Source organism: Dysidea avara, chromosome 6 (genome assembly GCF_963678975.1).
Source record: "Dysidea avara chromosome 6, odDysAvar1.4, whole genome shotgun sequence".
Lineage (NCBI taxonomy): Eukaryota > Metazoa > Porifera > Demospongiae > Dictyoceratida > Dysideidae > Dysidea > Dysidea avara.
This window is the reverse complement of record NC_089277.1, coordinates 28681267-28704233: the sequence shown is the minus strand read 5'-3', so window position 1 is coordinate 28704233 and position 22967 is coordinate 28681267. Positions and strand designations below refer to the sequence as shown.

Below are 22967 nucleotides of genomic sequence, written 5' to 3'. Positions count from 1 at the left end.
ATATTGGCAGTATTTTATTTCTGGGATACATTTAATTTTCAGTTTAAATTTCACACCAGTGAAACCACGTATCTGGTAATTCATTATATCCTTTAATTTTACATTAGATAATCAAACATAATAGCTGTGTTGGCCTGTCAGATCAGTATTGCTCCATATCATACTTCAGATAGCCGTCCCTCCAATATGTCCTGTATACAAATACAGCAGTAATATCTCCTGAGCATTTAATTCTCCACTAGCCGTATAGACAAGGTCTTTAGCCTTGCACACTCCCTAGTAAATTTTTCAGGTCCAGAGCTTATAAATATCAGGATAGATGGATCAGTGAGATTATTATATCAACTAATTGAGCTAACACAAGTTGGACACTGACATTGCCCTTCTTCGTCACATTCCACAAGTACATAGCTGCATCTTTAGGAGCTCAGGACAACCCTTGCAAACACAGCTGGTGACGAGGTCATTAAATGCTTCCTACATGAATTTAGTTATCATATGATACTTCATCTATTTACAAGGAGTATCTCTGTCATATAGTTTGGTCCCATAAATTGTGAACGTAAATTATTAATAACATACATGGGCATCTGGACAATTAGTGCCCAATACCTCAGGTTCACAGTACACAAATAAGGCAAGCAAGATGGTTCTACCATTTCATCACACTAACTGGCTTACACCAGGTACTTCATCAGGGATGTGCCCAGGTTTAGAATAGTGGTGGCTACAAGAGACAGGGATGAGTCAAGAAATGTTGTGTGAGGCCTTAACTCATGTATGGCAGAGGTGAATTTGTAGTGATTGTTGTTGAGTGGTAGTGGTGGCTATTTCATTTGAATGGTGGTTGGTACGTGGGCTCATCCCTGCTCATGGTTTGTAACAAGGTTTAGTTTAGTCCATGGGCCGTGTACATAAACAGTCCAGGTGGACCTAATATTCTTGCAAAAATGGTCCAACTGGATCATATGTGACAACAAAATGGTTGTGATGATATACAATGGCTAGTTGATTACTTCTCCCAACAGTATCACAGTTAACATCTCACCCATGATACACCACACATGTTTCCACTCAAATAGGTAGCCAGGCCATTTGTTAGTTTATGAATGGAGCCATACTAGTATATAGTGCTGTAGTAAGCTTTCCTGTGAGGCCATGTAAAGTTATCAGATAACTTCACTGCTTGAAGGTTCTTAGTTTATTAATTTGTTAAGCTGCTTTACTGTAGTTGTATCCAGTTATACTGATAGTAAAATGTCAGTAACTTTAAGTATATGGAACATAATTGTTTTACTAAGTTTTAAACTCTCAGTAAAACATCAGTGAATGCAGGTTTACTGAAAAACTACTAAAACAACAAACAATTAACTGTTCCATATACTGGGGATATACTACTCTAGTAAACTAAGGAACTTCAAGCAGTGCTTGTTTCCGATCAGCTACTTAATTCCTCAGCTTTGATTCAGGGTGGGTTAGGAATTTAGGAGTATGCAATAATGAATAAGACTATATTTCAATAACTTAATGAAACCAATTATCACAATAATAATGAGTCTTTAAAAGTGCAAAAAAAATTGTTTATAAGCAAGTAATTATTCCCAAAATGGTTCATACAGCACTGCCCCAACTGGTTGGAGAAATTTCTCACAAGTGTACCCTCTAACTGCCCTTGATATACAGCAGTATACAAAGGTTTCTGTTATCTCAATAATTAGAAAGTCAATCACAGTGGTGAGTCGTACAGGTATATACACCCTTGCACATCACTAATCTAGGTAACCAAACTTGTAACAGCAGGCTATTTGTCACTGCAAAGATTTGAAAGACATTCTAATCACAAATACTTATAGACCCTAAGGAGTGGTCTGGCTAAACATTACTATGGCTTCAGATTTCATGATGTTTTATTTTTACAGGGAAACTGAGGGCAGAAGTGTTGAGTGTTCTATTGCAAAGTGGAAGAACTCGACATGGAACAAATTTTTTACCTAGTAACTTACTTTTCAATAGCACTACTTTACTTTTCTGATTCCTTCACATTAGCATTCAAAACAATCTATAGAGCATATACATTTTTTGTCCTCTAAAAAGGTGGATGCAGTTTTCACGGTATGTATTAAAGTGCCACACCCTTGTGCACACAGGGTCTGTACTTTTATCGCTTTTCTGGAAACATTTCATAGATGGTTTGTCTATCTTAACATCGCAGCTTACACAAATTATTGTAATGTATTTTGAGGTAGTGAATGTAAAGTGAGGCAGGCTGCAAAAACTAGGGCATACTCAACAGTACCACCAGTGAATACAGAATGAGCATTAATAGCCATGCACCATAGCATAATTAACAAACCTGACAATTGGCTGTTTCTTCTGCTTGGCCTCTGTACTGACTTGGAAAAAGAACTATAGCAGCTTTGTATGCAGCCCAGTTATTTGGCCACAGTGTAAGTATTAGTGGACTGTAACCTTACTACGGGGCTAGCTACCAGTATAATACATTCCTACTTACCATTTATAGTACTCTAGTTTCTTTGTTCAGTAGTTACCCCACTGAAACCTTGTATAATCGTTGGAAGGCATTTGATCACTTACGCTGATTTTCCTAACAAAAGAAACCATTTAACATCCTGCAACCTGTGCGAGTAATCATCAAGGGGGGATCACTATTCATTGTAGGTATATATGTGACTGGGTCTGCGAAAACAGGGCATGTGGGCACAAACTACACCTTGTCACTCTACAGGTCATATCTCAGTAGTGGAACAAAATATATACATTATGTAACTTGCATCGTAACGCCAATCACATGCTTACTAAACACTGAAACTTTCATTGCCATACCACAATGGTACAAAAAGTTATGAGTGATGAAAACATAGGCAAAAATCATGTGCCTGCATGCCTTATTTTCGCAGCACCAGTCACATATGTATAGACTATAGGTATGAGCAGGTATAAGTCAGAGTGGCTATACAGAGTGCATGAGGCTGCCCTATTTAGCTGTTCCAGTAATCGCTGTTACAGTAATTGATAGCTAGTTAGCTACCATGGCTGCTTGACGCAAGGCTTGTTATCTCAGTAGCTGGTCCGTGCATTGTACTAGGGAGTCAGAAACATGTTACTGAAATGTTGAAGAATGCAAAAAATCCCTGACCCAGTGGTGACTTGATTCCCCACAACACGTAAATCTGATCCATTTTTGTAGTGAATACCTTTTGAAATAACTTGTAACTATCACCTTTAGGTATTTTAATTGTGTATGAAATGTGGAGTTAGTTTTGTAGTGAGAGATTGTTGTAGTTTTTGTTAATATCAGTGTTCTAAGAGAAGCCATTCAGCCATATTACACTAGCCCATGCTATTTTTTACTGTGTCATTTGTAATGCATTACCCTCAACACTGGACGTTGGCAATTTAATGCGTATGGATTCTAAGATTTGCAGATTAGTTTCAAAATACACACCAAGTAAAATAAATAAAACTAAAAAGAATTCTGCATAGCTAAACACTTCATTGCCACATAATACTATGTGCAACTACAAAGCTGTAGATAGAACAGCTGCAGGCTTAACGTAAGTCTTCAGTTCTTCTAGTATCGGCTCATAAATATCCTTAGTTACTGGAAGTACAATTCCTTTACGTGGGATCCTTCCTGTACACAAGTGGAGCATTATACAAAAAAATATATATCAACTAGTAAGATCATCATACCTTCTAGTATCATTTTAGCAGCAATACCAGTTGGAAAGCCAACAGTTTTGTCCATTGCAGTGAATCCACCAATATCACCATAGTCGACAAATGTAACCGTCTTTCTCTCCTATAGAGAAATTTTAGCTATATAGCTAAACTATATGAAAATTACTATCTTACTTTTGATTTATCAGGCCATTCAACATCAATGACGTTATAAATAATGGCCACATCCTGTTCTCCAGGTTTGTAAGATAATATTCCTGTCAAGTGTTTGGCAAGGCTCTGGCTAGGGCTACCCATTTGAGGCACTTTCTCAGTAGATAGCAGACCCATACTATAACAACAGTTCATTGCTATAGGTAAACTAATACAATGGTAATAGGGTCTCACCAACTATAATAATTATGGTTTTTAGTTTTTCTGTTATGTTATGCTGGGGTGCAGTACTCAAGCATTTTGTTAATTGTGCTTAATATTTATCCCTTAGTTCCCACATTTACCAATAAACTTATCCCTTATAGGTAAACAAGTACATGAAAAAATTTGGAGTTTTCTACTAGAGTAGGGACCATAGGACATAGATAAAAAGTACTGAAACAAGTTGGAGTAGTCCATGATATTAAATCACTGTAAAACAATAAGAAGTGTTATATCCCTACTGTGCTCAAGATACCATAATGGAAATGCACAGTATAGGGATATAACATTTCTTATTGTTTTACAGTGATTTAATATCATGGAATACTCCAACTTGTTTCAGTACTTTTTATCGATGTGCTATTGTCCCTACTCTAGTCGAAAATTCCAAATTTTTTTGTGTACTTGTTTGTTAACTTTTTTTTGTACATAATTTTATTATGACTGGTAAGCCCACACCAGCTGTGGTACCGTGGCTCCCTCGGTACCTGTAAAGGTTTGTTCCCGTTTTTTATCATGTTGGTGTTGTTTGCCTTTCCTTTTCGACGTAGCGGTGTGCATCATTTGGAATCATCATTATTGTGATGGCTGGTGGAGCCATCAAGCGCAAGGAATTAGCAAGCTCTGTGTCACCGGAAGCCAATCGATCGAAGAAACATCAGGGAGGTGGCATATGTGGTGTTTGTAATGCTATAGTTAAGGATGAAGATGAGTGTAGCATACAGTGTCAGTGGTGCAGTTCATGGGAGCACAGTGAGTGTGCCAAAATAAGTATAGAAGAGTGTACTGTTCTTGCTAAGTCAAGCATAAGGCTAGTGTTCCTCTGTACCACTGGATAATAATGTGCTCCAAACTTAGATGAGGCCCTTGAGTATTTTGGTGACAAGGACAATCACCCACCCCAAAAATTGATGGATAGCTTACCTGAAAAGCAAAGTCAACTTGAAAATAAACTGTCAGTTGTTGAGTCTAAATTGCATGAAATTAAGGAAGAACTAACGCTTCAACTTTCCAAGTGTCGTGAAATGCTTAGAACTCCTGAAACTAATTCTGCCAAACCACCTGCTGGTCCTGCACTTATAGCAGACACGGTTTTTACTGCGATGAATGAAGAGAGAGATAGAGAGAAAATACAGCTCAATTTGATAATCCATAATCTTGCAGAATCGAATTCTGATCACGGGGAAACCCGAAAGAGTGAAGATATAAAGCACACCACTGACATTTTCAACTACTTGCGTGCAAAGGCCACTGTAACCAAGGCTATTAGGCTTGGAAAGAAATCTGAAAAACCTAGGTTACTCAAAGTTGCTGTCAACACTGTTGAATCAAAAGCATTTATTCTCCGCAACTGTACAAGTTTACGAAAAGCCGATCCTTCTAGCTTCTGTCATAAAATTTACATAACACCTGACCTAACCGCTGCAGAAAGAGAGGCAAACCACAAATTACGCATGAAACTCAAAGAAATGAATAAGGATGGGAAGTTATACAAAATAAAAAATGGGAAGATAGTGCAGAGGAAGGACTAGATCCCCCCTCATGCAGTGATAATAGTTTTAACCCTAAACCTTACCTGATAATTTACCACATAATGTTGCTTTTAAATTTCCTTGTCTACTAATTAATACTCAAAGTATTGTGAATAAAATGGATGAATTTACAAGTCTGGTGAACTCCCTTGGACCCAAGATAATAATAATAACTGAATCATGGTGTAATGAGTCTATTGGTGATGCTGAAATATGTTTACATGACTATGTTTTGTATAGATGTGACAGGTGTAACACCACTGGTGGTGGTGTTCTGTTGTATGTTCACAACTCATTACAGTCTGAATCATGTACCCCACTTAATGACTTAAATATATATGAAGCTGTATGGTGTACCATCCAATTGAGAAACAATGACCAGATGCTTGTGGGTGTTGTTTATCGCTCACCAAACTCTAATTTTGAAAACAGTTCTAAAATAATCAACCTCATTCCAAAGATTTCAGAGTATGTTGTAGGCACCGGCCGATTATGCCAGCATAATTTAAAGCATAATAGGTGACCAAAAGCATCAAGCATAATGCCAGCATAATAGGGACGATGTTTGAAAAATTAATTAAATGCGCAATACGCTCGCCTGAAAGAAAGCAAATATTCACTGCCAATAGTATTATTAGTGCATTTTATAATTAAAAACACGTAATATAACTTATTAAACCGTTTCTTTGTTGGTTATTCACATTTTGCAGAAATAAGATCGAGAAACTCTAATAGAGCAGTCACTTACTCTAATAGAGCAGTCGGGAAAGGCTGATATACTCTAATAAAACAGTCAGTTCTAGAGCATAATCTTGATTTTGAAAGCATAATTTTGAGCATAATAGGCTTAATTTTTTAGCAATGCTCAAAAGCATAATAGGTAAAATTTTGGGCATAATAGGCCGGTTCCTAGTATGTTGGATATTCCCATTGCTTGCTAATGGGAGATTTCAATTTCCCTAATATAAACTGGGCCACAATAACAACTCTCGAAGGTGACCAGTCACTAGCAGCCAGCTTTTTAAATGCATGTGAGGATGGATTTTTAACTCAGCACGTCACCAAACCAACTAGGCACAGACATGGCCAGAATTCTTCCTTAATTGATCTTGTATTTACATCAGACCCAGAAATGATAGAAGATAGCATTATCAACCACTTATCTCCCCTAGGTAGTAGTGACCACGAAGTTTTGTTGTGGAATGTTATCTGCTATCTTGATGCAACCAATGTCAATCCTGTAAGGAAGAAATGGAATTATCACCAGACTAATATACCAGCGATGAATGAGTTCCTTACTGACATCGACTGGGTAAATGTTCTATCTAGTGACAATGTTAATGATAATTGGCTTACTTTCAAGAACATCATATTGGATACCCAAAGTAAATTTGTTCCCCTTCAACCTACTAAATCAAACAATAAACTACCATGGCTCAAGAAGAGTATTCATAAAGAAATTAAGAAAAAAACAAGCAGCCTTTAAACAATACCTTAGCACCAAGTCACATAGTGACCTTCGCAGTTATCAGTTACAGAGAAACAAGACTAAACAAGTTATTCGCAAAGCCAAGATTGATCATGAATCATCTATTATATCTGAACTTAAATCTAATCCAAAAGGGCTGCATAAATATATTAGGCAAAAGCAAAAGGTAAAACATTCTATTGGTATGATTAAAAATCCTGATGGGTCAACAACTACAACAAATGAAGAATCTGCAGAAGCTCTAGCCTCCTTTTTTAAGTCAGTTTTTATTCATGAAGATCTCCAGGAACTCCCCAATGTTTCTAGGAGAGTCGATGAAGACATCCCTAATTTTGTCATTACTGAAGAACTGGTATATCATAAACTGTCAAAACTCAACAGCACCAAAGCCCAAGGTCCTGATGAGATACATCCATACATACTTGCTTCTTTTTGTGAACACTTATGTAAGTCCTTTTGTTCGATTTACAACCAGTCATTGCAGTCAGGACAACTTCCCGAGGATTGGAAACTGGCAAATGTAACTCCCGTTTTCAAAAATGGGCAAAGAAATGTACCTAACAACTATCGCCCAATCAGTCTAACTTCTCAAGCCTGTAAAGTATTAGAGTCAATCATTCGAGACCAAATGATTGATTTTTTATCTGGCAAAAACATTTTTTCCATCCAACAACATGGATTCACTTACCTGAAATCCTGTTTCACCAACCTACTTGAAACATTTGAAGATTGGACAACATCTATTGACTTAGGTTATAATGTTGATGTAGTATTTCTTGACTTTAAAAAAGCCTTTGACAGTGTTGCCCATCAAAGGTTGTTAATCAAATTAAGGGGTTATGGTATAGCAAATGATTGTTTAAATTGGATCAGTAGTTTTCTGTGCAGCCGACACCAAAGAGTTGTTGTGAATGGCAAGACATCTAAGTGGTACCCTGTTGACAGCGGTCTCAGTGCTTGGACCTCTACTGTTTATCTTATATGTTAATGATATCCCTGACTTAGTGGAATCTAAGATCAAAATGTTTGCTGACGATATAAAGATCTATAAGCAGATAACAAGTTTTGGTGATGCATTATCTCTTCAGAATGATCTGGACAAACTCTTTGATTGGGCAAAAGAATGGCTATTGCATTTCAATGTTGTTAAGTGTAAGCACTTAAAGTATGGAAATAATGCCTCTCCTTATGAATACTATATGAATGATGATGAAGGGACAAGTACTAAACTTGGTATAGCATCATCAGAAAAGGACCTGGGAGTGTGGATAACATTTAAGCCAAATTTCTCACTACAATGTGACAAAGCATCAGCTAAGCTCTGTGGCAAATAGCGAACTTCACTACAAATCCTTAGTTGGATGCTCATGCACCATAATTTGCCATGATAGCTATTCACTGCTCATTTTTACTGTCAAAGTTGGTTCACATTTATGATGTCAATTCATCAGGATGGATTTCATAAAGAATAAGATGTTGCCAGGCAAATGAATTAAATACAATACCCTGTTAAAAATGAAGTGCTATGGTAGCACCTCGCTTTTTTTTTACTAGAGCAGTCAAAATTTAGCACTTTTAGGTGCTACCATAGCATTTTTAGGTGCTATCATAGCACTTCATTTTTAACAGTGTATAGCTACCATCATTATTAAGTCAGTGGAACAAGCCATAGCATGAGAAGGACAGCAATGACAATACTATTGGATTGGACTTATAGAATAGTGCTCCACCAGCATGGATCCTTTCAGGGACTGTGCATGGGGACAGAACTCAAAATGAGAATTTTCCCAAGAAAAAGTTTGATTTAGTAGAATAATTAAGTAGCAAAACATATGAGGTGGAGCAGGTTAAAGAGCCTGGACAAACTTATATCAATGAAAGTCACATATGCTAGATCACCTAATCATTTAAAGTCTCTAGTTCTTGTTAGGTTAGGTAATCCAAAGGCTGCAGCACATGTTGCTGTCAGACCTTCAGTGCTGGCCACTGTAAAGTGCTAATAATAGTAATAATATGGAGTTTGAAGCATGCAACTACAAAAGGCAGACAGTGATGGGTGACTTTCTGGGAGCATATAATTCCCACCCAGTATGATTGACCTTTTTTTAAATTTGAAAGCCCTAAGACTATACTTTTTTACTTATTACAAATAAATTAACAAGGCTACTGCCTGTTAAGAGACAGAATATGAGACTGTTCTATTAGAGTGGCTGACTGCTCTATTAGAGTATCTCGATCTTTTGTAAAAAGTTTTGCAATTCCCTAACCTAGCTATAGCTAGTTCGTATAATATCTCATGTTTGGAAGGAAGGGAGACTACTTGCATGAGTGATGAGTCCTCTTCTGCATCAACAAACCATCTTTAGTGCAAAAATAACAGTTGCTTGCAGTATCTCCGGTCCCGGTTTTACCAAGAAATCTCCCGCTCCCGCTTCTCTCCTGGTTTTACCAATACCCGCTGATATAAGTATGTACAATTACGACAAGTTACTTAATTAGATACTTATGTACAATTACAATAATAAACTATAAAAATATATACAATTACGATAAGTTACTTAACTATATACATAGAAGGGGCTAATTTTTGCTTAAATTCTTCAACACAGTCAGTCTCAATAATCTCATCATCTAATCTATTCCATTCTGGTATAGTTCTTGGGAGGAAGGAATATTTATATACATCAATTCTTGGTTGGTAAGGTACTAGTTTAAAGTTGTGTGAGTGTTGGGTCCGTAATACAGTAGATTTAAATAGGAGATAACAGTTTGGTATAATTAATAAATCATGTATATAGCACTTTATATAGTAAAACTAGGTGGTCCTTACTATACAGTTACTATTATTTTCATACAGTTACTAACTGTATAGTAGGGACTTTTGTGGTCCCTACTATACAGTGACTATTGTACTGTATGAAAATAATTGTTTGGAGCATAGGAGATGGAAACAGGGAGGCAATCTCCCCCTCCCCAGTTTTACTGGACGGTGTCTGCAAGGAAGATTGAGATACTCTAATAGAGCAATCAGCAACTCTAATAAACTGAGTAGTAATAGTATTAAGAGAAGCAGTGTAGCAAATATGTATGTACTGAATAAGTGATTATATCAACACACACGATAGTGTGTCGTGCGGCTTAAGAAGGGGTTTACTCTTTTCACCACCTTTCATAACCCTTACGTAATATTAAGCTCAAAAGCATCCAGACTTCCTATTGTAGTTGTTGCTCTCTCTCTCTTCGACTTTAGGGCACGCATCTAGTAGTTGCCGCGAGTAGTCGACTTTAGGGGATGCGTCCAGTAGGGTTGCCGCGAGTAGTAGACTTTAGGGGAAGCGTCCAGTAGTTGCCACGAGTAGTAGACTTTAGGGGAAGCGTCTAGTAGTGTTAGCGTTAGGGTTAGGGTTAGAGTTCAGCTTTGGTTTCTTCTTCACCTTTAGGGTTAGGTTTTTCTTACTATATACAGCTTAGCTATTTCGTTAGTCACATTTATAAGATACAAAAGAAGGGAATCAAGGGAGCGAGCAGCGGTAGCATAATCGGTAGCACACTGGACCATCACACTGGGATCCTGCGTTCGATCCCCCTTCAATATTGCACTTTTTTTTCGCCTTTTTGGTTCACCGCTTTTTGTCTAAGTTCTGTAGGGTTATGAAATAGGGTGAAAAGAGTGATACCCGCTTAAGAAGCCAGCGCGCCGCACCGTGGGTATATCAAGACACATGATAGTGCCGTGCGGCCCAAGAAGCCGGCGCGCCACACCATGGGTATATTGACAGGAAGAAAGAAAACGTCATTTTCATACTTTCGTATCTCGGTTATCCCTTATCCGATTGGAACCAAATTTGTAATAGAATTGCCTGCCAGCAAGGGGAGCCTATACACCAAATTTGAAGGAAATCGCTCCAGCCATTTCCGAGATACGAGCTGCCAAAGTTTCGATTTTTTTCTTCGTGTTTTCACACACTTGCAAAAATTGCTATAAACGCAAACGCGTACTCCGATCGCCTTGAAATTTGGCACACAGAAAGGGAGTCCAAAGGCGAATCCTAGCATCAAATGTGGTGCAAATTCGATGAATGGTTCGGGAGTTATCATCTATTATTCGCATAAAACAAGGTCGATTTGTTGTCACGCTTACAGGGTAAACCGCTTCATGGTATGAGTTGGAAATTGCTATGTAGATGGAGTAACAATCGTAGGAGTGCCTTTTGGTGGTTTGAAAGAAATCGAGGTAAAGACCATGGAGATATGACACAAAACCCAAACTGTGTCATAATCACGCGATCGATTTTTAGTAATATAAAAGTATTAGTTTTTACGCCTACTAGGCAAACTGCTTAAACCAATGAACTGAAAATCGGTGTATATAGCTGGGATAATCTTCATAGAAAGTCCTTGCAGTAGTACAGAAGAATCGGATTACAAACCACTGAGTTATGATTCGAAAGCCAACTCCGTGTGGCAAATGCGAGATCGAGATACTCTAATAGAACAGTCACCCTAATAGTAGGCATTCCAGCCCGATTTTTAAATTTTAGAAAAATGGACTTTTTATATGCTCAATAGATAGAGTATTGATTGCCGATCTCAGAAATATATAGTTTGTTGGGTTGGAATTAGCTACTTTGGCATGCACAGTGCTTAAAAACTGAAAAAAGGTACATTTTTTCTCCGGGGCTCCCCATACATTTTAAAGGGGAAAATGGCACAATTGATTCAGAAGCCATCTAGCAATCTGGACTATCTTGAAACTGCAGTTGCTTCTATCTGCAAGTTTGTACATGTAATGAGAGTAACTTCAGATTGTATCAGATCTCAGCTATCTTTGTATACTTTGTGGTGAGCAAATTTGTTTCACCTATTGCACACTTCTCAATACAATGGTGTATACCTATAGGCAAGAGGCTATGTCAAGTAAGTAAAAACATCAAGTTAACAACTTATAAAGGTAAACAACTAAAGTGGAGATGCCGCAATGATGCAAAAATACCTAAGGTGGAGTTGTGGTTTCAATTATGGTATTGTTATGCCGACTTTGAAGTGGTTTATACTTTTGAGCTGATGATACAGCCATCAGAAGATTGCTCTGGAGCTGAAAATCGCTAACCCGAGCGAAGTAACTACGCACTTTAAAGTAAGCACCAGTGACTACCTTCCACCCGACAGTAGGTTTTTTTATTTTAAAGTTTTAAAGTATTCTACATACATTATAAGGCTTGAAAAGATTACAAAACAACACAAAACTTACTTATATGTAATGTGCACGATAAAACTAAGATTTTCATGATGATCAACGTGTGGACAAACCCCACAGTGATTTTCATCCTCATTGGAGCTTGGACGAGGGAGCAATCCCAAGTTAAATACGAGTTGTTATTTTGTGCCAGGGATCTATTGGGGAATATACGGAGATTTTTTTTATTAAAAAATCTCGGATACTGGAATGCCTACTAATAGAGCATTCAGCTAATTTGTTTACTCCATTATAGAATTCTATTACATTACAAGTTATTCTGTAGGGAGTTCAACTGCAAACAGTTAATCTTAAACACAGTTCAACAAGAAGCAAGTCACCCTATAGAGAGTTCAGCTACAAATAATATATTGTTGAAGTGATTCAGAACATTACAAGTCACACTGAAGAGAGTTCAGCTATAAACAAGTCATGCATCCTGTAGAGAGTTCAGCTACAAACAATTCACTCTGTAGAAGTTCTGCTACAAACAAGTCTTCATGCAGAGAATTTAACAACCAAACTCCTCCATGTAAAGACTTCAGCTTTACTAAAAGTTACTCTGTAGAGAGATCAGCTAGAAATAAGAGAGAGCTCAACTAGAAAATATCACCTTGTAGAGAGTTCAGCTACAAACAAATCATACTGTAGACAGATCAGATAATAGAAGCCACCTTGTAGAGGATTCAGCTGTGAAGTGATCACCCTAGAGAGAATTCAACCAGAAAAAATCACCCTGTAGCGAGTTCAGCTACAAAGAAACCATCCTGTAGAGAGATCAGCTAGAAACAAGTCATCTGTAGCTACATCAGCTACAAAGAAACCATCCTGTAGAGAGTTCAGCTACAAACAAATCACCCTGCAGAGAGTTCAGCTACAAAAATCACCCTGTAGAGTATACAGTTACAAACAAATCACCTTGTGGAACGTGCAACTAGACACAAGTCACCCAGCAGAGAGATCAGCTACAAGAAGTTACATTATAGAGAGATCAACTAGAAGAAATCATCTTGCAGAGAGTTCAGCTACAAAGAAACCATCCTGTAGAGCAGCTACAAACAAATCACCCTGTAGAGAGTTCAGCTAAACCACATCACCCTGCATAGAGTTTGGCTACAAAGAAACCATCTTGTAGAGAGTTCAGCTGCAAACAAATCACCTTGTAGAGAATTCAGCTACAAACAAATCGCCCTGTAGAGAGATCAGCTAGAAGAAGTCACCTTGTAGAGAGTTCAGCTACAAAAAAACCACCCTGTAGAGAGTTCGGCTGCAAACAAATCACCTTGTAGAGAGTTCAGCTATAAACAAGTCACCCTGTAAAGAGATCAGCTACGTACAAAGAAACTATCCTGTAGAGAGTTCAGCCACAAACAAGTTACCCTATAGAGAGATCAGCTAGAAACAAATCATATTGTAGAGAGTTCAGCTACAAACAAATCACCCTGTAGAGACTTCAGCTATGAAAAGATCACTGTGTAGATAGTTCAGCTATAAGAAGTCACCTTGTAGAGAGTTCAGCTACAAAGAAACTACCATGTAGAGAGTTCAGCTGCAAACAAACCACCCTGTAGAGAATTCAGCTACAAATAAATCACCCTGTAGAAAGATCAGCTAGAAGAAGTTACCTTGTAGAGAGTTCAGCTATATACAAAGAAACCATCATGTAGAAAATTTGACTACAAACAAGTCACCCTGTAGAGAGATCAGCTAGAAGAATTTGCCTTGTAGAGAATTCAGCTACAAACAAACCATCAAGTAGAAATTTCAGCTACAAACAAGTCACCCTGTAGAGATATCAGCTAGATACAATTAAGTTACCTTATAGTGATCAGCTACAAACAAATCACCCTGTAGAAATATGATTGTGTTGGAAACAATCACCATGTAGAGAGTTCAGCTAGAAACAAGTCACTCTGAAAAGAGTTCAGCTACAAACAATGGGAATTTCAGCTACAGTTCAGTTATGTATAAGAAGTCACCTCACTGTTAAAACGAGGTGTTACAGGTACACCCATCGTAAAGGTGTTCATGTACACCCATGGTATTTACAACACCCTAGGGGAGTATTGTAGCACTTGGGGTGTTGTTGAACACCACAAATGTCATTTTACTCCCCAATAATATCTAAGCCACTGTAAGGGTGTTTGCCTACACCTAGGTATATTGAAACCCACAATTGGATGCTTCTATTGAAAATTAGGTTATAAGTACAGTTTGCTAACTTCTATAAGAGTGACTTGGAAACAACTATGTGATAAGTATAAGGTGTTGCAAATATATTATTGCATACTGCTAATGTGCTTTGTTGTTGGTAGTCATTGAGTATAAATTGAAATCAACATGAAGGTTACTGGAATGCTATAGCATGCAAGCCTACATTTCTTTTCAACAAAATGCCACCATGGAGAACACTAGAACACCTTTATAGCTATTCCTAGAACACCCTTAGGGAGTGTTGCAATGCCCTTGTAACACCTTTTAGTTGCTCCTAGAGCACCCCTGGGGAGTACTACAACTCCCTTCAAAGGAGTTTAATTTAAACAGCAGTTAGAACTCCCCCAAAGGTGATTGGATTATACCCTATTTTTAACAGTGCTTATTACGTACCTACAGTATGATTATCTTTCATTGTTAAATATACAAATATTTTTAATCAGACAAAAAACTGTACACAACATTTCTTCCTTTGTTCGACAATTCCTGCAGAAAAGAAAAAAAACAAGTTAGAAGGAAGCACCAAAGCCAGTTAATGGCCGGCTTCGTGGCTTGCAATACAAAAAGAAGTGATATCTAAACCAAAACAGCCAAGCTGTAAAAAAAAAGAGTGCGGCCCCCAAAAAGGCCAGGATGAAAAAAGATGTGAAATCCAAGGTGGCGGCCAAGAAATGGCTGTGATGGTAGGTTAATGGCAAAAATTTTAATTATGACAATTCAGGTGCCGAATCCTACTGGAGGAGGCACCACAAATTCACCCGAATTGTCGTAATTAAACTTGGATTTCACATCTTTTTTCATCCTGGCTTTTTTGGGGGCCGCACTCTTTTTTACAGCTTGGCTATTTTGGTTTAGATTTATATATTTGGTGGAAAGCAGCCATTGTTAGCAGGTGGGAACCTTTCTCTCTTCTTTTTATTTATTTTTATTTTTTCACTTCTGAAGTTGGCCCCTCCATTCTTTGGCCTGCTCCGCTGCCCCTGGTTTGGATCTTGCTTGTTTAACAAAAAACATCAACATACTCTAATATAATGGTATGCCACCTGATTATTCTATTAGGGTATATCAATCTTTTCTTGTGATATGTATTTGATTAATAGTCAAAATCTTTATGTGCAGAGTTAGCTGGTAATGAAACAAAAAGTGACAATTAGTTCAAGTTCAGAATTTTCTGCAAGTTTTTTTCTTTTTAAAATTCATTTATAAGTCAGGCATGGATTTCTGTGGGTAACAACACTTTATGATTATATGGCACAACACTGTTAAAAGTGGCTTGTTAAATTAACACTCTGAGTGGTAATAATTGGTACCCAAACTCATTAATTCCTGTAAATTTTTGTGGCACTGTACCAAAATAACCATCTTTGGTGTTAATGTAACAAGCCATTTGAACAGTGAACATTTTGCTAGAATTTTGCGCAATGCTTTAATTAAGGCATCTATTATAATATATTCATATCATGGTATAACTTACGCTTCTATCTCTTTTAAGCTATGGCTATCATAATCAATTCTTTTGAATACAACATCTTTTAATGTTGAGACACTTGTTTGCATCAAATCAGCTAAGAGATCTTGCTACAGATAATTAAGCAGTACGGATATTATGACATGTTTAAAAAATGTAGCTTGGTCATACCCAAGTAATTGGAGGAGATCCAGGCTGAAGCTTACGATGTTGCTCATCTGTGATTAAACCAATCTGTTGCAAACTACACATTGTAGCACTAAACCCCTAAACATAACCACTTTTACCAGCAAGTTTGTTTACATTCTACAAAAATACACCTTATATCGAATGCTTCCTCTTACAAGAGAGTGCACTTCTGGAATGTTGTAGAAATCAATGTATTTGATAGAAGGATTAACAATTCCTTCAAATTCAACTTCAGGAATTATATGACTCAAGTCAAGATGCTGTGGGTGATACATCACACGTCCCTCTGGTACAGTAATAACCTAAAAATACATACACAAGAACAGTAGCTATATTGCATTAAAATTTGATAGGTCATCAGAAGTAGTTTTAAAATACATTATGTGTAAACGACTGCACCTTTCCATCTTGCAACCATGAGGCTGAGCTAAGTGGCTGTAACATAACAGTTGGTGGACTCCAACTGAACTTGTACTTTAATGGAACATTGGCTGCTTCAGGTACTGGCAAACCAGCACTCCATGACATGTATGACAGCACCTAGAGTGACACGTAATGTTGTTTAATTGTCAACAGATGAACAATTACCTTTCCTCCTTTCTCATGCACGTCATCAATGCATTGCTTGGTCAACATATGATCAATACCTGGATCAAATCCAATCTCATTAAACACCATAATGCCAGCATCCTTAATCTGTTGTTGTAGTTTCATCATCTCTGGTGTCACATAACTCGATGTCAACATGTGCACTTTGTGGTGTAGACACGATTTGAAAACTGGCTGGTGATTGAAATCCTGCACCAAGCTGAGTACAATTGAAATTATTTTCACAGTATTTACCCAACAGTAACATCAAACCTGATCACAAGGTCACTACTGCTAATCAGCTTAGACAATCCAGGCTCATTATGTACAGATAATTCAACAGGTGTGGTCCTCTCATACAGTGAAGTTATTTCTTCTGCTTTATTCAGTCGTCTAGAGGCTGTAAATGTTGTCTATCTTCTCCAACAGTATACATAGTATATTAAACATTATAAATTAAAAAATGAAGTAGGGATCTACATGATAAAAAGTAGTGAAACAATTCACTGTTAAAAATAGGGTGTAATCCAATCACCTTTAGAGGAGTTCTAACTGCTGTGTAAATTAAACTCCTTTGAAGGGAGTTGTAGTACTCCCCAGGGGTGCTCTAGGAGCAACTAAAAGGTGTTACAAAGGCGTTACAATACTCCCTAAGGGTGTTCTAGGAATAGCTATAAAGGCGTCACAGTATACTTTAAAGGTGTTCTAGTGCTCTCCATGGTTGCATTTTGTTGAAAAGAAATGTAGGTTTGCTATAACATTCCGGTAACCTTCATGTTGATTTCAATTTATACGCATTGATTAACAACAACAAACCACATTAGCAGTACACAATTATATTTTTGCAACACTTTTATACTTATCACATGGTTGTTTCCAAGTCACTCTTATAGAAGTTAACAAAATGTATTTATAACCTAATTTTTAATAGAAGCATCCGATTGTGGGTTTCAATATACCAAGGTGTAGGCAAACACCCTTACAGTGGCTTAGCTATTATGGGGAATAAAGTGACATTTGTGGTATTCAATAACACCCCTAGTGCTACAGTACTCCCTTAGGGTGTTGTAAATACCATGGGTGTACATGAACACCTTTACGATGGGTGCACCTGTAACACCTCATTTTAACAGTGAAGAGATGGACGATGGTAGCTATTACAGAATAGCTCGGAGGGAAATTTCTACTTTGGCATGGTATAGCAATTATTTTGTGTTCAATGCCAAAGTAGGGATTTCCCACGAGCTATGCTGTAATAGCTATCATCGTTCATCTCTTGTTTCACTATTTTTTATCACTTAGATCCTTGCTTCATTTTTAACTTTAATATATTTAGTTTGGTTAGTGCCATTTTTAATCCTTGTCTGATTAAAAATATTTGTATATTTAACAATGAAAGATAATCATACTGTAGGTACGTAATAAGGTGACTTCTTATACATAACTGAACTGTAGCTGAAATTCCCATTGCTTGTAGCTGAACTCTCTACATGGTGATTTGTTTCCAACACAATCATATTTCTTGGCTTAATCAAGTTGTATTGCTTGCATAATTCCATACCAACAGATTTTCCATGCACAGCAAGTATTAGTATACAAAGTATATAGCTAGCTCTGTGTACTTACAATATTATTTTCAGGTACATAATTATATATTGTTTATAGTTGTTGTAACATGGGCATGAGTAATTTACCTGATATGTATGCCCAAAGCCTAAGGACGCAGCCTGAGGGCTGCAGGAATACGTATCAGGCAAATCATGAGTGCCCCTGTTACAACTAGTAATGCTTCCATTTAAGGCTGATAGCCTTGATACCAATACGAGTGTAACCACTGGATTGGTTTTTTATGCATGCCTGAAACATTCAATTATGGTTAGGTAGCAAGTAACGTTGTAGCTATGATTGTTATAATAAACAGACGAGTCCTATGGATATCACCAAAAAGTCAAGGAGGGCAAACTTTGGTGAAAATAGTCCATTCTCAATAAGCAACCAAGGTATGAAATTAAGTTTATGGCTTCGGTGGGGTGCCTGCTTTTAACTGTGAAACTATGTTTTTCAATGGCTACAATGTATTTTAGCCTCTTTCTGCACATGGTACTCAAGCATACTGGATTGTGTTGGAAGCTGTTAAAGCTTTAACACTGCTCTTTAAAGCAGTCCATGTTGGTAGTTCATACCATGAAACATGACAAAAATATGCAGCATTAGAAATAATTGCTAACATATGACATCATTTGTGCATGTAATCTAGAAGACAAAGGCTAGTCTAACAGTAAGGAACTCTACCAGAACAATAGCACAAAGAAAACATCAATTACAACAATTAAACTTAAGCCTTGATGGTTATATTAAGAGAAACACCACTATCAATGCTACCACATGTGAAAACTACATAGGTTTGCTTAGATAATGAAGCAATACAGCGCTTGCTATTGGCTTGTTGTTTAAAGACTAATCACAATGTATATTAAAGACTTAAAGGGGTTAAGCTTCATGAAATTCATGGTAAGCAATACAAAACCACAGCACCAGGCGTGGTTTTAGGGGGGTTTCTGAGATTTCCGGAAACCACTCAGAATTATATGATTATTCTAATTAAAGCACACCACGTACGAGTTGACTTTACTCCACGTGCCACATGGCAGAACTATTAGAAGAAGATGAGGAGCAGTTTGGCGAATACAGAAGCTCAAAAAGTCTGACTGAGGATAGATAAGTGATTTAGACAGTAACTACCCTTTGCATGGATATCCATGCGTGAGTCCCTAGGCCTAGTGAAGCAGCAATTACAATTATACAGTGTGGCTTTGTGAAAGAATGTTTTTTTAATAGCAAGGCTAGTGGCGTCATTAAATATAGCTAGATGCAGCTCATTATAAAGAATTGTGAGTTATCAAATACTGCTAGCTAATTGGAGTAGTGTGTTCAAATGCTCAACCTCAGCATTAGCAAGTACCAACTACGTAGTTGTGGCAGTGCTTAGTATTGCAAACAACCAAGGTGTTTACATTATTACGCTATAGGATATAGCTAGTACTAGCAGTTAATCTTGTGCATGTCTGTAGGTTCTGATGTTTGTGAGGGCAGTCAGGAGAATATAGAAGATGATGTTTGTGTTGTCATAGATTCAGATGACAGTTCTGATGAAGACGTAATTGAAGTATCTAATTGAAAACACGGGTGCAAACAAGGACTGCAGTGATTCTCAAGATTGTTCAAGCACTATTCTACTGCACCACCCTATAAACTCTAATGATTTTAGTTCATATGTTGGTCAAAGGTTATTAATAAGTGATCACGAGCGGCTGAATGCAATTACCAATCATTCTAAGCCAACTAAAGGTACTTGCTTTCCATCACACACAGAATATGGGAAAAGTCCTTTGTTTATGCTTGGCTTCATTGGGTTAGCACTAATGAACATTCATCGCCATATAGATATTGACAAAGTGATAACTATCTTTGCTATAAAACATCCCAGGCGCATGAAACTGGTTAATTAATAGGCACCAGCCTATCATGCTGGCATAATTTTGAGCATAATAGGTGCCTGAAAGCATCAAGCATAATAGGCAGAATAATTGTCATGCTGTAAGCAAAAATGTATGCCACAGAAACAGGTTGACTTACAATAACAGAACAGTTGACGCCACTCATATGGAATTAAGTAGTTATTTGACATGACTGTTATTATAGTTTACAATGTAGCCAATTCTTAATGCACAATGAGTACATTTCAGTTGTTCATAGGCCAAAGTTTATCATTATCCACTATATTAGAAAGGAACAAAACATTGGAACTGTAGCAAAAAGTTTGAGCATAACTATGAGCATAATTGGCAAAAAAATTTAGCGCTGCAGCATAGCATATTATATAATAGCAAGAGTAAATAATGGAAGAGAGAGTATCCAACTCCCATATACTGCATCAAAAATGAGCATGTCAAGTAGAGAAGCCATCCTGTAGTGCTGTCAAAGTAAGTGTTGAATGAAGTAATAAACACCTTCTAGCTCAGACTGTTTGACTTCAAATCATGCCTGGGCACTTCAAACAGACTGAGCTAGCATGTGTTTATTACTTTATTCAACACTTTCTTTGAAAGCACTACAGAATGGCTTCTCTACTTGACCTGCTCATTTTTAATGCAGTATATGGCAGTTGAATACTCTCTCTTCCATTATTTACTCTTGATAATAGGCAAAATTAAAAACATAATAGGCTGGTGCCTACTGGTTAATATTCTAGAAGATTAATAATTTTTACTTTTATATTGCTTTGTATAGCTACTGTACTTTACTACCTCTGTTGTACATGTATCTCTCACAAGAAAATAAGTTGTTTTATTCAGATTGAATAGAATTTTTTACACTTCGCGAGCATAGTGAAATACCTGAGAATGCATTCAGATTCAATCTCAACTATCATAATGTTTAAAAATTTCCTGGGGGGCATGCCCCCAGACCCCCCTAGAGGGCTTATGCTCCACATTTCACTGAGTGTGCTTCACGCACTGTGTGGTGACTGCAGTATGCCACCCTTTTCAAAATCACCTGATTATCAGCGTGCAAATCATGCACTATAGTCAACTTTTTTTTTTGGAAACCACTCAGCTAAATCTCTAGAATTGCCTCTGCACAGCACCAATCCATTGTCACATCAGCTGGCTGAAGGAAACAGCCAATGGAAAAGGAGCTACCTAAATCACCATTAAATGTAAAAGAAGTTTATAAGTAGGTTGGTGTTGTGGAAAATTGTCTAGATGTTACACATTGGCACTGTGACACTGCAGAGCTCTGATCCTGTGACACTCTACTACTTAGCTATAGACCCAACAAAGAAAATTTGTGTGGCTTCCCTGGAACAATACTGGAAACAGGTGGGAAACCTGTGGGAGGTTAGAGTACTAATGAGTAGGTAAGTGGAATCCATAGCCACGTGAATTTCATTAACCACTGTATCCCATGTGACAGGTCACCCTGGTCAGGAGCTGACACCTTTCCAACACCATGCCGTTAAACACAGAAGACCACAGCAGTGGCAGCACAGTGCAAAAATGGCTACAACCTCTCACGTTTAAAGCTATATAGTTAAATTAGTATTAGAATCTATGTACCGTAGTTTTTGGATACTGGCACAGAATGCCAGTATTCTATCAGTGTAATTTTACATTAATATGGTTCATTTCATTGTGCAGCCTTTTGTCTGTCACTGCATTTTAGCTACACTGCAAAGTCTTTAGGCCCCTATTTGGTGATTATTAGTTTCTCATCCAGCCTTTCTAATTATTATGATGCTGGCGGGAGGGTGTTACCATTATGCCATTATTTTCACAATGATGTACAGACCTTGTCCAAATTGTTTTTCTTTCTTACTACAAACATTTCCTTCACTAGCTGATTCTACTTTTCTTGATCGCCAACTGTTTTTCGACAGACAACTGAAAGCGAAGTCGATAGAACACGATTGCAACTGGCACTGCAGCAATTTGCTAAGGAAAACAACAGTTCTCCTGGCGATATATAGCGCATTGTAGCGTTCACCAACAAAAAAGTATAAGAGTTTGGCATCACGTGTTCTTCTGAGCATGCACAAAGTAAATGGCTTACCATGCGGTAGCTTTAGAAGGATGCGGGCGGTGGATGAGAAACTAATAATCACCGAATAGGGGCCTTATTGAAACAAAAAAACTAAGTAGATTATACATAGTTAGTAACATAGCTACGTACCAACGGTGATGTCATAATCTCGACAACTTGACAAGTAGGACACTACGGGTCTTGCCATATAACCAGATCCCAAAACAAGTATCTTGTTCATCTTATACGCTTAATCGTGACAGAATTGTCTATAGAAGTCGTTCGACACAGTGACCTGTGATAGCTAGCTACCCTCAGAATGACGGAGGAAGTCTGGAAGTACTGTGAGCCTGGCAATGATCACTGATCCACCTTCAACACTCACGCACCACGACGTTAGCTGTGTAGCTACTGCGTGACTATACATGCAGTTATTAGCTAATATAGAGAGTTTGCAAGGGGTGTGTCGACCTTACGCAATTATCACGTGAATATTGACGAAGCCATGTTTGAGTGGATGAGTGGTCTAGAATCCAGACCACTCAGGCTTTT

The 22967-nt window shown here is 37.6% G+C and overlaps 2 protein-coding genes across 2 annotated transcripts in view; one reads left to right on the top strand and one right to left on the bottom strand.

Moving 5' to 3' along the window:
• LOC136259383 (uncharacterized) overlaps positions 1-22967 on the top strand; it is a 130649-nt gene that overhangs the window by 65295 nt on the left and 42387 nt on the right. The gene's annotated exons all lie outside the window — the stretch shown is intronic.
• Positions 3434-22852, bottom strand: LOC136258728 (alpha-aminoadipic semialdehyde synthase, mitochondrial-like). The gene is made up of 10 exons (XM_066052072.1): positions 22566-22852; positions 17106-17232; positions 16833-17052; positions 16644-16784; positions 16376-16546; positions 16227-16322; positions 16062-16165; positions 3877-4033; positions 3715-3823; positions 3434-3655 (listed from the first exon to the last, which is right to left on the bottom strand). Exons 1-10 carry the CDS (start codon positions 22654-22656, stop codon positions 3540-3542), a joined length of 1332 nt encoding a protein of 443 aa, XP_065908144.1. The 5' UTR covers positions 22657-22852; the 3' UTR covers positions 3434-3539.